Source organism: Leopardus geoffroyi, chromosome B3 (genome assembly GCF_018350155.1).
Source record: "Leopardus geoffroyi isolate Oge1 chromosome B3, O.geoffroyi_Oge1_pat1.0, whole genome shotgun sequence".
NCBI lineage: Eukaryota > Metazoa > Chordata > Mammalia > Carnivora > Felidae > Leopardus > Leopardus geoffroyi.
Genome location: NC_059337.1, coordinates 37317030 through 37333420, shown reverse-complemented (window position 1 = coordinate 37333420; position 16391 = coordinate 37317030). Strand labels below are relative to the sequence as shown.

The 16391-nt window shown below is 45.6% G+C and overlaps 1 protein-coding gene across 1 annotated transcript in view; it reads right to left on the bottom strand.

Moving 5' to 3' along the window:
• Positions 1 to 6262: 6262 nt before the first annotated feature.
• The window catches only part of LOC123583624, a 16044-nt gene continuing 5915 nt past the window's right edge, over positions 6263 to 16391 (bottom strand). Inside the window, 2 exon segments of the mRNA XM_045450792.1 lie at positions 6263 to 7396; positions 7398 to 7785. Coding sequence (XP_045306748.1) covers positions 6886 to 7396; positions 7398 to 7785 — 899 coding nt within the window. The 3' untranslated portion in view covers positions 6263 to 6885.

Here is a 16391-nt window from a genome sequence, read left to right as displayed (position 1 = left end):
ATCTTAGCCATTTTAATTGTACAGCTCAGTAGTGGTATAACACATTCATGTTGTGCAACCAGTGTCTCCAATTTTAGTGTGTGTGCTGTGGGAGCAAGCACTGTGTGACGAGGCCCGGACGTTTTTCATCTTGCAAAACTGGAACTCCATACTCATCAAACACTACCTTTCTTCCATTTTTTCCTCCTGCCAGGCATGGCAACCACCGCCCTGCTTTCTGTTTCCATGAGTTTGACTGAAGTCGTATTGCATTTGTCTTTTTGTGACTGGCTGTGTCACTTAGCATAATGTTCTTAAGGATCATCTACGTGGTGGCATGTGTCAGAATGTCCTTCCTTGTTAATATCGAACAACTTTCCACTGTATGTATATATACCACATGTTCCTTATCCATTCACCCATCCAGGAACATTTGTGTTACTTCCACCTTGCGGCTACTGTGGATAACGTTGCTATGAACATGGGTGTACAAATATCTCTTTCCAAATTTTGGCTGAAGTAAACAAGGCTGCAATTCATATCTTTGTGCATGATCACTTTGTGCACATGTGTGTATCTATAGGTTATGCTCTTAAAGGTAAATGTTGGGTCAAGGGAAATGTACATTTTATAATTTGTTAAATATTGCCAAACTGCTGTCCATAGAGATTGAACCATTTTGCACACCCTTTGTGTGTTTTCAAACTTTGATCTTTGACAATATGATAGATTGGAAATGGAATTTCCATCAATAAAAATGAGTGGAAGCATGTAAAATATGTTTACGTCCAGGAGTTTGTAATGACACCATAAAAACTCCCCAAATTTTAGGGGCACCTGGGTAGCTCAGTCAGTTAAATGTTGGACTCTTGATTTCAGCTCAGGTCATGATCTCACAGTTTGTGAGTCTGAGCCCCACATCAGCCTCTGCACTGACAGCGTGGAGCCTGCTTGGGATTCTCTCTCTCCCTCTCTCTCTGCCCCTCCCCTGCTCCTGATCTCTCTCTCTCTCTCTCTCTCAAAAATACATAAATAGGGGCGCCTGGGTGGCACAGTCGGTTAAGCGTCCGACTTCAGCCAGGTCACGATCTTGCGGTCCGTGAGTTCGAGCCCCGCGTCGGGCTCTGGGCTGATGGCTCAGAGCCTGGAGCCTGTTTCCGATTCTGTCTCCCTCTCTCTCTGCCCCTCCCCCGTTCATGCTCTGTCTCTCTCTGTCCCAAAAATAAATAAACGTTGAAAAAAAATTTATATAAAAAAAAAAATAAATAAACATTAAAAAAAAAAAAAAGCCTCCCACAGTTTCAAAATTCAGCTTTGAAGGATACTAAGGAAACAATTCACTGTTTTGAAAACAAACAGATGAAAACAAAAGGAATCAAATGTGACCTGCCTTTTCTTTTTAAAAAAAAAATTTTTAACGTGTATTTATTTTTGAGAGACAGAGACAGAGTACAAGCCAGGGAGGGGCAGAGAAAGAGGGAAACACAGAATCTGAAGCAGGCTTCAGGCTCTGAGCTGTCAGCACAGAGCCTAACGCAGGACTCAAGCTCATGAACAGTGAGATCATGACCTGATCCGAAGTCAGATGCTTAATTGACTGAGCCACCCAGGTGCCCCCTGCCTTTTCTATGTAAACTGTATATCAGGATAGCCAAATAGTCGATGAGAGGAAATTTCTCTTTATAAAAGTATTCTCATTGTTAAACGGAGAAGGAACAATGTAACCATTGAAAATACCCACAAAGATAATGATCACCAAAGATTGCAAAAGAGAGACAAAGTGAGAAAGAGATAGCTAGACATCGTGGTCCCCCGATACGAGATCATTGCTCTATCTCTGAACTCTACTTACCTAACATCTAAACTTGAATCTTGTAATGCCCGAAGTTCCGAAGCCTCCCACAAAAGACCACCAGAGTCGTAAGTCAAAGCCAAGCAGCAAGGGTCGTTTATTGCAGGTTCGAACCTGGACCTCCACGCACTCGTCGCCGGTGACGCTAAGAGGCCTCGATCAGGGTTGGTACAGCGTTTTTATAGACAGGGACAAATAGCACAGGGGAGGTTTCAAAATATGAGGGGCCTGATTAGTTGGTTTTAAAGTAAGGTCATTTGTCGTTCTCTGATTGGGCGTCCTTTGTCTGTTCTTTGGCGGGAAGGCTTTGTCCGTTACTTGTGGCGGGAGGAAAAAGGGGAAAGGGGAAAGGGGGTAGAGGAGGAATGTGTTGAGCAAGCAGGTTTACAGAAGCGAGAAATGCCGGTTAGTTCATGTACAATCACTTATTCTATTACATACCAGACTACATTTAGGAAGTTTCACAACTTACTCTGTTACATAGTGAGTTACATTCAGGAAAGGCTTCACAACGCTCGTAGCAAACAGCAAGCAAAACAGACTTCTCAGCAATTGTATTTTTTATCAAAGATCCATAATAAGCAGAAAAGAGAACTTTAGCTTTAAACTAAGGCAGGGCTGTCATTTGGATTTAAAGCTGTTCTTTTCATTCCCCCCTTTTTCTTGTGCCTAAAGAGCCAATCTTGGATCTTTAGTTTTCTATTTGTAATGTCTCGAGCGGTTGGTACTGAGTTCGTAAGACCATTAATTGTATAGCATTGAACCTGTCTTGGACAAAATTAATAAGTTTGTTTATGATGCAGGGGCCTAATGTGAGAGCGAGAAGTAGAATGGCCAGAGGCCCGAGTAAAGCGGAGAGCAGGGTAGTTAACCAAGGGGACGTATTGAACCAGGATTCAAACCATCCTGCCTCCTGTTCTTTCTTTTTTTCGTTTATTTAGCCCTTCTCGGACCTTGGCCAGAGAATCTCTTACTATTCCTGTGTGGTCAGCATAGAAGCAACACTCTCTTCTCCTAGTGCTGCACAGAGACCACCTTGCTGTAGGAACAGCAGGTCTAATCCTCTCCTGTTTTGTAAAACTACTTCTGAGAGGGAGGTTAGGGACTTTTCAAGCGAAGTGATGGCAGTCTCTATTTTTTCTATATCTCTGTCAACCGCTTCCCTAAGTATACTAAATCCCTTGTTTTGTATTGTTAAGGCAGAGATCCCTGTCCCGGTTCCGATGGCCCCGAGTCCAAATATGGTGGCCAGAGTTAGAGTCCCTGCAGTAACGAGTTCTCTCTTAGTCACTCTTTTGGGTGCTATCCACATCTGGTCTACATACTCAGCTGTGTGGTATATGATTTTTGGGAACACAATTACCATTACACAGAATTCTGACTGATTGAACATATCCTTATAGAGGCAAGGAGTTAATCCCGCATGAGAACAAAGCCACCATGAGTTATCTGGTGGAATAATCCAATTTTCTGAAGTATTGAATATACTGCTGTTATTTATGCACAAGTGGCTATATGTTGTTGGCACTGTTCCTATACATGTCCCATTTCCTGTAAGTACTGGTAGTGTGAGGCCGGGTCTTCTCGGTCCCCAATCGCAAGAGTCTGAGTTGTTTGCGGTGCTATAGTTTCCTACTATTGCTACTGATTCGTTAAATGGAGGTTGTATAGAATAGCATAGCCAACAAGCTTCTGTCTCCTTAGGGTTAGTATGGTTTAAGGCCTGGTAAGTGGAATTTATCATTGCCCATAAGGGGTCATTTTTAAATGGGGATTGAATTTTTGACGAGCCCCCAGGGTTAACGGAGGGGTTGTGGGGAGGGGTTTTCTTTTTTTGAAGTAGTCCTGACTATAGGGACTGCTTGAGTGGTTGGAGAATTGGGAGGATTAGCGCTCTTATCTGTGGGCCATTGGGTAGGGTCGGGCTTATTCGGGGGCCCTACCAGTTGGTTTGGCCCTACTAGGGTTGGTAGAGTCTTGGGTTCTGCCTTCAGTTTTATCTGAATAACAGTTGCATAGTAGGGTGGTCCCCGATATAAATAGATTCCCCAATTAAGCCCAGTGGTCCATCTAGTATCTTTTTTCCCATCTTCTAGAAATTTAATGCGGATAAGGTTACAGGGACCTGTTCCAAAATATTGACCTGCTAGCTTGCGTTTGGGGCAGGGGCTAGCAAATGTCATGTCAATATAATGGGGGTTTACTTTCCATTTGGAGTTCCCATCGTTGGAAGTGATGCAACTCCAGGACTTACAGTAGTACTTTAAAATTCCTCCACATGTGGTGTCAGCGTTCTGTCCGAACCCTGGGCATGCATAGAATCCCTTCTGGCTTAGAGATCCTCGTTCCCCAGGTATGCCGGGGAGTAATCCCATGGAGACAGCTACATCCTCTAGGTTGAAAAATAGGTCGGGCCACCAAGAATTTAAGGGGGTATCTGGTTTTGTGGTGGTATTATAGACTTCATGAGTTTCTAAATTAGTAATTTCCCACGTTAAGGTATAGGGTATATGAGGGTTGCCCGCAATACTTATCAGTCCGTAGGAAGTGAGTAGGAGTATGCTGATGAATGTTCCTTTTGTCATTATGGGTCAGGAGCTGGTCTGGGTCTTCAGCGCAGAGTTAATTTTAAAGGATGGGTCTTACTCTGGTCAACTGTCCAGGCGGTGTTGGCTTCCGGGACGAAGTCTTCTCGAACTGCAAAGGGATCAGCTGGTCGGACGTGGGTGTAATGGATCCAGGCAGCAATCCGTCGACTTTGAGAGCGGTCGGCGTAGTCAGGATCACAATGTAAGGTCCCTTCCACCGTGGTTGGAGGGTCTTTTGCTTGTGTCTCCGCACGTACACCCAATCTCCGGGTCGGTAGTGATGCGGCTCAGGAGGGGGCCCGTTCTCATAAATGGCTCTCAGTCTGGGCCAAACTTCCTAGTGGGTGTGCTGGAGTTCCCTCAAGGAAATAAGAAGTTTATGATCATCAAATTCAGTTAACACATTAGACTGTAGGTTGGGAATTATAGGGTGGGGGGGCACTCCATACATGATTTCAAAGGGGGTTAATCCCAGCTTGTAAGGGGAGTTCTGCACCCTGAACAGAGCGTAGGGGAGTAAGACTACCCAGTTAGCGCCAGTCTCCATGGTCAATTTGGTTAGGGTCTCTTTTAGGGTTCTATTCATTCTTTCTACCTGTCCTGAGCTTTGGGGTCTATATGCACAATGTAGTTTCCAATCGGCCCCAATAAACTGCGCTATCCCTTGTATTACCTTTGAAACGAATGCTGGTCCGTTGTCTGATCCTATTAGGGTAGGGAATCCGTACCTGGGCATGATGTCTTCCAACATTTTCTTTGCTACTACCTGCGCAGTCTCATGTTTGGTGGGGAAGGCCTCTGTCCATCCTGAAAAGGTATCTATAAACACTAGCAAATATTTATATCCATATTTTCCAGGCTTTACCTCGGTGAAGTCTACTTCCCAATAGGCTCCCGGCCTGGTTCCATGGGTTCTGGAGCCAGGGTTTTTCCCGTGGTTGGTGGCGTTAGTTAGTTGGCAAGCTTTACAGCTAGTAACTATCTGTTCAATTTTTGTCCTGGAGTCTCTAATGGTGATCCTAGCATGTCTTATTAAGTCTTGCATTTTTCTTGTGCCCATATGAGTGGCTCGGTGCATCTTGGATAAGACTTTATTTCCCATTTCTTCTGGGAGGATTATGCTACAGTCTGCTGCTCTCTACCAGCCGTTAAGGCACTGAGCTAAAGGTAATTTTTGGATCCAGTTTAGGTCTTCTTCAGTGTAGGCAGGATTTTCTGGTAAACTAGCTGAACCGGGGTCTGGTAGGGTGGTCATTAAAGCACAGTCCACCTGTAAGGCCGCCTCTCGGGCCACCTGGTCAGCCAAATTATTTCCTCTAGCCACCGGTGTGATCGGTTTTTGGTGGCCTGGGCAATGTATGATGGCTAGTCGTTTAGGCAGCCAGAGTGCCTTTAAAAGAGCCAATATTTCTTCTTTGTTTTTGATAGTTTTCCCCTCTGCAGTTAACAGTCCCCTCTCTCTGTATATAGCTCCGTGTATGTGGGCCGTAGCAAAAGCATATCTGCTATCGGTATACACGTTTAGTCTCTTGTCTTTTCCCAAAGTCAGTGCCTTGGTTAAGGCCACAAGGTCAGCCCGTTGGGCAGAGGTGCCAGCTGGCAAAGGCTCCGCCCAAACAGTCTCAGTTTCAGTTGTGACTGCTGCCCCCGCGTACCTTTGACCCTGATGTACAAAGCTGCTGCCGTCAGTGAACCAGGTAACCTCGGCGTCTGGTAGAGGGTGATCCTGTAAATCTTCCCGAACTCCATGAACCTGTGCCAATATCTCAGCGCAGTCATGGAGGGGGGTATCTAAGTCCGGGTCTGGTAATAGGGAGGCAGGGTTTAGTGTTCGGGGCGGTGGGGGAGCCTAAATGATTCTGAGGGGATTTAATAATAGTCCCTGGTAGTGAACCAGTCGGGTGTTACTTATCCATCGGTCAGGAGGTTGTTTGAGGACTCCCTCGATGGCATGAGGGGTTGTAACATGTAACTCCTGTCCCATAGTTAACTTATCAGCATCCTTTACCATTAGAGCTGTAGCAGCGATCATACGGAGGCAAGGGGGCCAGCCAGCCGCTACTGGGTCTAGTCTTTTTGAAAGATAGGCAATGGGCCTGGGCCATGGACCAAGGAGTTGCGTCAGCACTGCTTTGGCTACCCCCTTGTTTTCATCTACGAAGAGATGAAAGGGTTTGGAGACATCGGGGAGCCCTAAGGCTGGCGCTGACAACAGGGCGAGTTTAATTTGTTGGAAAGCCTGCTCAGTTTCCTCTGTCCACTCGAAGGGCGCCTGTTCTTGGGTGACCAGGTAAAGAGGCTTAGCCATCTCGGCGAACCGAGGTATCCACAAGTGGCAGAACCCGGCCGATCCCAGGAATTCTCTCACCTGCCTTCGTGTTGTGGGTCGGGGGATGCGGAGGACGGTTTCCTTCCGTGCATCAGTGAGCCACCGCTGGCCTTCTCTTAACAGGTACCCCAAGTAGGTTACCTCGGACCCAGATCCTCGTGAAGTGCCTCATCGAACAAGGTGGGTGAGTTTTTAAATCCTTGGGGGAGCCGGGTCCAGGTGAGTTGCCCATTTATGCCCCTCTCAGGGTCGGACCACTCGAAGGCGAAGAGCTCTTGGCTTTTGGGGGCCAGAGGCAGGCTGAAAAAAGCATCTTTTAAATCAAGGACAGTATACCATTGTCTTTCTGGGCTGAGGGCACTTAGGAGGGTATAGGGGTTGGGCACTGTTGGGTGTATGTCCATGACTCGGCGGTTAACTTCTCTTAGATCTTGTACTGGATGGTAGTCCGCACTGTTAGGTTTTCGTACAGGCAGCAGGGGGGTGTTCCAGGCTGAATGGCAGGGACGCAAGATGCCTAAGTCTAGGAGGCGATGGATATGTGGCGTGATGCCACTTCTGGCCTCCATTGACATCGGGTACTGTCGGACCCGAACTGGATCTGCCCCCAGTTTCAACTCTATGAATAGAGCCAGGCGATGTTTACCCGGTTTCAGCCCATGCTTCTGGGAACTGCTGGAGCCAGGGCTCTATGTTTTGACTTTGTGAGGGTGGCTCCTGATGGAGTTGATATTCATCTTCTAATCTTAGAGTAAGTACGGTCATGGGTTGATTGTGAGGGCCAGTCACTTGGGGGCCCCCTGGCGTAAAATGAATCTGGGCCCCCATTTTAGTGAGTAAGTCTCTTCCTAATAAGGGGCATGGGCTGTCGGGGATGACTAGGATGGAATGGGTGACCTTTCCATTTCCTAGGTCCACAGTCCTTTGGGTGGTCCAGGGATATTTTTTTATTCCGGTAGCCCCTTGGACCCAGGAAGATTTTTCAGAAATTTTTCCATGGGGTCTGATCAAGACCGAATGTTGTGCTCCTGTGTCGACTAGGAATTGAACTGGGTTCCCCTCCACTTGTAGTGTTACCCTAGGTTCGGGGAGGGGATCCGAACCCGTCCCCCCTTTTCTGCATCTTGAGTGAAGAGGGTGGGTGTGGTTTTTGGCTGCCACGGTTTTTGATCATGATGTGGCTTTTTCTTTTTAGGGCATTCTCAGGCCCAATGGCCTTTTTCTTTGCAATAGGCACATTGGTCCTTATCTAGGGGCTTTTGTTTATCCAGGGGCTTTTGGACAACAGCGGCCAGGACTTTGGTCATTTTCTCTGTAGCTTTAAGTTGTCTGTCCTCTGGAGTCTCTCTATTATTATAGACACGCTGGGCAATGCGGAGTAAGTCCTGAATCTGTTTTCCCTCCAGGTCCTCTAGTTTCTGGAGTTTCTTTTTAATATCAGTGGCTGCCTGATTTACAAAGGCCATTACAACAGCAGCTTGAATTTTGGGGGCCTCGGGGTTCATGGGGGTATAGTGTCTGAAGGTTTCCATTAATCTTTCTAAATAAGCGGCAGGGCTCTCTGTCTTACCTTGTATTACTGAATATACTTTTGCCAAATTAGTGGGCTTGCGTGCAGCAGCCCGGAGACCCGCCATTAGAGTCTGGCGATAAATGCGTAGCCGTCCCCTACCTTCTGCTGTGTTGTAGTCCCAGTCATCCTGTGGGGGTCGGGTCAAGGGAAAAGCTGCATTAATGAGATCAAGGTTAGCAGTGGGTTGGCCGTCATCTCCAGGAACCAGCTTTCTTGCTTCCAATTGAATTCTCTCTTGCTCCTCGGTGGTGAACAGGATTCGGAGGAGCTGCTGACAATCATCCCAGGTGGGTTGGTGGGTAAACATAACGCTGTCCAGGAGAGCTATTAAATCTTTAGGGTTATCAGAAAATTGGGCATTCTGTGTTTTCCAGTTATATACACCACTGGTGGAGAAGGGCCAGTATTGAAGTCGGGGGTTCCCTGTATCATCGGGAGGCCCTATTTCCCGTAAGGGTAAAGCTATGGTGGAGTCAAGAAGGCGGAGTCCTGGCTCATGTGGGGCCCGCCTACGGGTGCGTCCAGCTGGCCCTTGGACTTCGCCCCCACTAGACATAGGCGCGGGTTGAGCTTCCCTATTCTCTAGTTCTTCTATTGGCTGGGATAAGGGAGGTTCTGCTGGCGCAGGGGGAATAGGGTCGGGGGCAGGGATGGGGGCAGCTTGAGGAATAAGGGGGGGAATCTGGTAAGGGGGAGGGTCAAGGGAAAGTAAATCTTGGCTGTCGGGGAGAACAGGGGGTGCAGTTGGAGTTAGCGGCTTGGGAGAGTTGATAGGTTTAGCCGCTAGGATTTGGCATGACCCTGCTGTTAAGAAAGAGGCCATCCAAGGAGGTGGATTTTCCACTAAATCTTGTGACACCAGAATATAGGGAATCTGATCCGGGTGACCTTCTTTCCCTGGTAGGAAAATTTTTGATTTTACTTTAAGGACCACAGGGAGGCAGAAGGTTCCCTCTGTAGGCCAATTGACCCCAAAGGTGGGCCATTCAGAGCAGCAATAGGTGATCAACTTCCTTTTGCGAATGTCTAGGCTTAAGCTGTGTCCTCTAGCTCTTACATCTTTGAAATTGGTGAGGAGGAGGGAGAGGGGGGTGCTCTGTGTTTGGCCCATGTTATGATTCTGACAAGTGGAGAAGAGAAGGGGGCGCGGGGGGGGGGGGCGGTGCCGCTGGCCAGGGGGCAGCACAGAGGGGGCCCTGAAACGGCTGAGACTAGCAGTGGAAGAGTTCGCGCAGGTGACTTCCGAGGGTGAGACCCCCGGCGGCCTGGCTGGGCCCCAGGCGGAAGGGCGGGAGGGAAAGCCGCAGGGAGCTGAGGAAGAAGGAGAGAGGAACAAAGGATGGGATAATTAATTCTGATCAGCGGAGAAAACACTTAATTCCAATAAAGCATCCGACCCAAAAAAGAAAAACAATAACTAACAGGAATCTCTCGCAGCGGTTCCAACTTTCTGGTGCCGTTTCGGCCAGCCCCACAGAGAAAATTATGATTAGGATGGCGATAATTACAAGGCCCCAGGGGTGACAATACATTTAGACTGACACAGAAGTACTCGCGTACTCGCCCGTCCACGTCCCTCGCGGGAACCTAGGTACCTCTTAGCATAGGCGGGCAGGTATAAACCCCCTGCTCAGATCAAAAAATTTTGACCGCCTTAAGCCTTATGAGGATCACCGCGGAAATCGGGTTAGAGCCCACTCGAATCCCGTAGCTTACGCCGTGGGAATACACATAGGGTAAGTCAGGTGCGTGCCCCTGACTCCCAACAATCATTCCAGTCGATTTAACAGACAGACACACAGACACACATCACATCAGAACACAGGTAACAACGGGCATGCCTACTGGTTTTTCAGGCGCCTAGAGATGTTTCTTAGCACTCTGGACTAATTTATACAGAGAAACTGGAAGTCCGTAGAGAAAGTGAAAGTGGTTAACTCGCAAGCGCGTTGGGCGTGGGTGGCCCACAGAAAAGAATCCTGATGGGCCAATGAAGCCCCCCGATGGACCAAGAAGGTCCCTAGATGGGCCAAGAAGATGTCAGTGGACATCTCCAACTGACCCCAGCTGGGTGCCCTATAGCGCGTCCGCCAGGGTCACACCAGCTTCCAGATAGAACTGGTTTTTCAGAGAAAATACAGATCAGAGAAAAGGAAGAACGTTAGAGCCGGCTTACTTACCGATTGGAATCAGATACGACCCGTTGACCAGAAGTCTGGTGGGCTCGGGGGAGATCTCGGTGGGACCTCCAAATGTAATGCCCGAAGTTCCGAAGCCTCCCACAAAAGACCACCAGAGTCGTAAGTCAAAGCCAAGCAGCAAGGGTCGTTTATTGCAGGTTCGAACCTGGACCTCCGCGCACTCGTCACCGGTGACGCTAAGAGGCCTCGATCAGGGTTGGTACAGCGTTTTTATAGACAGGGACAAATAGCACAGGGGAGGTTTCAAAATATGAGGGGCCTGATTAGTTGGTTTTAAAGTAAGGTCATTTGTCGTTCTCTGATTGGGCGTCCTTTGTCTGTTCTTTGGCGGGAAGGCTTTGTCCGTTACTTGTGGCGGGAGGAAAAAGGGGAAAGGGGAAAGGGGGTAGAGGAGGAATGTGTTGAGCAAGCAGGTTTACAGAAGCGAGAAATGCCGGTTAGTTCATGTACAATCACTTATTCTATTACATACCAGACTACATTTAGGAAGTTTCACAACTTACTCTGTTACATAGTGAGTTACATTCAGGAAAGGCTTCACAACGCTCGTAGCAAACAGCAAGCAAAACAGACTTCTCAGCAATTGTATTTTTTATCAAAGATCCATAATAAGCAGAAAAGAGAACTTTAGCTTTAAACTAAGGCAGGGCTGTCATTTGGATTTAAAGCTGTTCTTTTCAAATCTGATCAAGTCACCAGGTCTACCTGCCAACTACCAAGTGACAGAAAAAATAGAGATAAGAACAGGTTAAGCAAAATATCAAGGGGATGTGATCACAAAATCCAGACTCTAGGAAACTCAAGTGACCTAATTTCTTCTATAAATAAATTAAAAAAAAAAAAAAAGAGGGTGGTGGAGGGATCTCTAAATTAAAATAAATTTAAGGTTCATAGCAACCAAATGCAATATATGGGCATTTTAACATCCTGACTCAAACAAGCAAACAAAAATGTGCTATTATTTATGAGACAGCTGGGAATTTGAACCCTGATTCAATATTTAATTATATTAAGAAATTATTGTTGATTTAAAAAAAATTTAATATTTATTTATTTTTGAGAGAGAGACAGAGTGTGAGCAGGGGAGGGGCAGAGAAAGAGGGAGACACAGAATCTGAAACAAGTTCCAGGCTCTGAGCTGTCAGCACAGAGCCTGATGTGGGTCTCGAACTCACAGACCAGGAGATCATGACCTGAGCCAAAGTCAGACGGTTAACCAACGGAGTCACCCAGCTGCCCCAAGAAATTATTGTTAATTTTAAGGCACTATGATATTGTGCTATTTTATCACATGATGTTTTAGGTATTAAGGTATTATTTTCAAGATTTGTGGCATTATAGTTAGGTTAAAAAATCTTATCTTCTAAAGATATGCTAAAATAATTATTGGTGAAGGGATACAACGTTTGAGATTTGTTTCAAAATGACACAGTGGGAGTGTGTGCTGGGATGGGGTGTGGATGAACCAAGACTGACTATGAGCTTATGATGAATCTGGGTGATGCATACTCTACAATTCTCTGTATTTTTGTTCATTTTTGAATTTTTGAATTTTTCCAGATAAGAGTTTATTTCAAAAGGAGAATAAAAAGAGAGTAATTAGAAACAATAGGTACAGATTGGTCTTTGTAGGAATTTTAATGTAAACAAGGAGCAAAGAGGAAAAAGAATCAATAGCTGTGAGTCAAGAGAAGGTGGTTGTTTGTTTTCCTTTTTTTTTTTTTTTTCAACGAATCTCTCCGCCCAACATGAGGCTTGAACTCACAACCCCTGAGATCAAGAGTCACATGCTCTACCAAATGAGCCAGCCAGGCACCCCATTAGAAGGCTTTTTCTTTTATTTTAGAGAGAGAGAAAGAGAGAGTGTGTGTGCAAGTTGGGGCCAGGGGCAGAGGGGGAAAGAGAGAGAATCTTAAGCAGGCCTCATGCTCAGTGCGGAGCCTGACGTGGGGCTTAATGCCATGACCCTGGAATCATGACCTGAGCTGAAATCAAGAGTTGGACATTTAATTGACTAGGCAGCCCAATATTAATTTTTTTTTTAAAGCAGGCAATATTAACAAAGGCAAATGTTACAAATAGTACATATTAAATGTTTTGAATACAAATATATGGAAAGCAAACTAATTCCACCTCTGGGACTATAAGATTTAACCCTCACCTATGGTAAACTCAGAGTATGGAAAGGATAGACAGCAAAAATAGGCAAAAGGAGGCAAAAGGAGGCAGGCCTCCACTTTTGTGAGAAAAGGGATTTCAGTCTAAGAAGTTGGTGTTGTTGAGTAAGAACTGACACCACCCATATCAACATGATGCAACTGTTCCAGAAAATTCTTGCCCAGGAAGATAAATGGATTAAATGCTAGCTCAAGAAATTAATTTATCTGGGCAAATCGTTTGCTCATCTGGGACAGGACAGATGACTGCTCTATCAAGACCACAGAATGCACACACAGGCAAAGAGCTCACCATAATGACAAAGTCTATTTATCAAGATTTGTTTTAAGACCCTTGCTTCTCTGGGGCTGTGTATGCTAAACTGTGCCCAATCCCCATCAATTTCTTGCTTTGAAAAACCACCTTAAATCATGTGAGCCCAGACCCCCAAATCCTACAAATCTCTTTTCTTGAAATCCCCTTTCTAAGATACTACCAAATCTCGATCAAGGTGTTATTTTCCCTTGCTGCAGTAAATACCTAATAGCCTTACTTTGCTTGATCAACAGGTTTTGCTGGTGTTCTTTTGGGAAGTCGGCAGCAGACAAGATCTGTGAACTCAAATGAGGAAAAAACCCCTGACATTTATTTTCCTAAACCTGTAACTGAAATTTAGCATTTCCTTTAACTATGAATATGAGCAACAAATCCCAGTGACTGTAGCCATGTCACCAGTAACAATTATGACCATTTGTCACTGGTAAAAATGACAGGTATTTTTGGTCTGAGTAACAGCTGTTGCCTATATCTCAAAATATCATTTTATGCTTACCACTACTTTGAAATTAATGTGGGGTCAGAGCTGTGAAGGCTCTGAGATTTTGCCCGACTTACAAGCTACCAAGTCAGCTTGCCACAGTTTCATGGATCATGGCAGAAGACACAAAAGTCCTGGATCTGAGATGAAAGATTGTATTAGTCACGGCAAAAGGGATAGAGCCAGAGTGTCAGTGGATTTGTGCTGTTTCCCTAATTTCTATTTCTACAAGGCATGCGGGACCAGGTCATAGGAGCACGTGAAGCAGATTTTGTTAAAAGACAGGACTTTAGGCCCCAGGGCCAGTGCACTTTTTGAGCAAGCGACAAATGTAGCAAGCAGAAAATAAGCTAGACTGGTTGCCTAAGTGACCAGCTACTGATGATGCTCAGAATCGAGCAAGGGATAATAAGCCTTGCGGTCTGGCACACTCAGCAAGAATGTACAGGGACACTCAGGACTCATGTGGACTGCCTCTCCAACATGCAGTACTAGACTTGGTATTAATGCATTTACAAAGGAGCAGATACAGGGGTTCCTGGCTGGCTCAGTCAGCAGAGTAGGTGACTCTTTTTTTTTTTTAATGTTTATTTATTTTTGAGAGAGGGGATCCGGGGAGCGGGGAGGAGAGGGGCAGAGAGAGAGGGAGACATAGAATCTGAGGCAGGCTCCGGGCTCTGAGCTGTCAGCACAGAGCTGGATGTGGGGCGCGAACTCATGAACAGCGACATCAGGACCTGAGCCGAAGTCAGATGCTTAACCAACTGAGCCACCCAGGTGCCCCAGAGCATGTGACTCTTGATCTCCAGGTCATAAGTTTGAGCCCGGCATGGGATATAGAGATTACATAAAATACAATACAATACAATACATAACATAACATAAAATAACATAATAACCGATTTCCTTATTTTATTTAATACATGTATATACGTACATAATTCTGAGAAGGGTTGGTAGGCTTAACCAGATTGCCAAAGGAGTCCATGGCACAAATAAGGTCAAGAAATGGGAGATTTAAGCAAATACTTTCTTTTTTTTAAAAAACTTTTTTTTTAACATTTATTTATTATTGAGATAATAATATGCCTCTCTGAGAGAGACAGAGCATGAGCAGGGGAGGGGCCGAGAGACAGGGAGACACAGAATCCGAAGCAGGCTCCAGGCTCCAAGCTGTCAGCACAGACCTGACTCGGGGCTCAAACTCACAAACCGTGAGATCATGACCTGAGCTGAAGTCGGACGCTTAACTGACGGAGCCACCCAGGAGCCCCAACAAATATTTTCACCAACAAGTATTGATATAAAAATAAATTTTTATACAGCTCCATTACTCAGGAAAACCTGTTCAGAACTCTCCTCATCAAGAAGGCAGAGTGGGAAGGGCCCTGGTGTCAAATCCAGGAGACTAGAGTTCGGGTCTCAGCTCTGTGAATGCCCCACTAGTTACTTAAACTTTTTGTGTTCAGTTCTCATCTGTCATGTGATATGCTTGTTACCTAACTCACTGGCTCACGGCTCAAAACAGAGACTTGAGAGGTATACTCTCACACATTGTCTGCGGGAGCGTAAACTATATTTCCTGGAGAGTAACTTGGCCTTATGTACTCAAAAATATTCAAATCCTTTGAGCTACTACATCCATTACTAGAAATTTAGTATTAGGACATAAGCAGATATACACACAAAGACGTAATTGAAAAGATGTTCATGGCAGTATTATTTATAATCATAGTATTTTTGCAAACATCTTGAATGTCTAATAATTAAGGCATGGCTACAGAAATTGTGGCACGTCTATACTGATAAATGCGGTCATTGTGAATTGTCAGAGCCGAATATTTTGTAACATTAAAAAATGCCTGTGATTTTATGTTAAGTTATGCAAAACTCTGCTGAAAATGTTATCGCTAGTGGTATAACGCATACATATTTGCAATTTTTAAATTTACATTAAAATTTTTTCTCCTGTATTTCTCAATAAGCATATGCTGCTTTGTAATAAGAAAAGCAAATTATCTGAAAAATCAACTCAAATTTAAGGTTTTTTGTGTGAAAGTGTTTTGACACTCACATTGTATGACATAAATGTGAAATGTTATCAGTATTTTTCTGGGAATTTAGAAGCACAGTTGGATTCACGTTTAAATCAATAGATTTGGCTACATGGAATATAAATTGGTCAGTGGGTGGCTGTGTTCTGTGCAGCTCTGGAGCAGGTGGGCTCCCTCTGCTTGCTCCCCCCCCCCCCCCCCCCCCCCCGCAGCGGCCCCATTCTCACTCCTGTTTTTCTTCCTCTCCATGCACCATCCAGCCCTCCTTCCTCTGAACGAAGGTGTCTGGTCTTGTCTCCTGGGCTGAATCATGCCTCAGAAATGGAAAAAGCCCCAAGGCCAGGGCCTGTCTGGCTTGAAGAGCAGGGGCTCAGTTTTGAGTGTCACATCAAAGGGCATAATGAGGGCTGTGTTGCAGGTTCCAGGCTAGAGGGCAGGCGTGGGTGGCGCCATGGTTATGGGCTTCGGGGCTGTGGCCCTGACGGAATGCTGAAGCCGTATGGCCAGACATATGTGAGGAAAAGACTGCTTTTCCTGCGGTACGATTTGAGGGCATCCTGTGGTCCCCCTCACTCCGAAGCTTCTGGTGCCAACTCACTGTCCTCTTCTCCTGAAATCTCCAACATTAATGAAGGCTCCTGTTGAAATGTATTTGGATCATCTGGGGCAGCTACCTAACCTAATACTAGGATTGAGGCTTTGGAATCAGGTAGACCTAGTTACATGCTGATCCCCGCTCCACTGCTGCTTGGAATAGTCACTCGATGTCTATGAGCCTGGGTCTCATCATCTGTAAATGATGACAAACGCACTTACATACAGCAAGCATATGACCGGCACA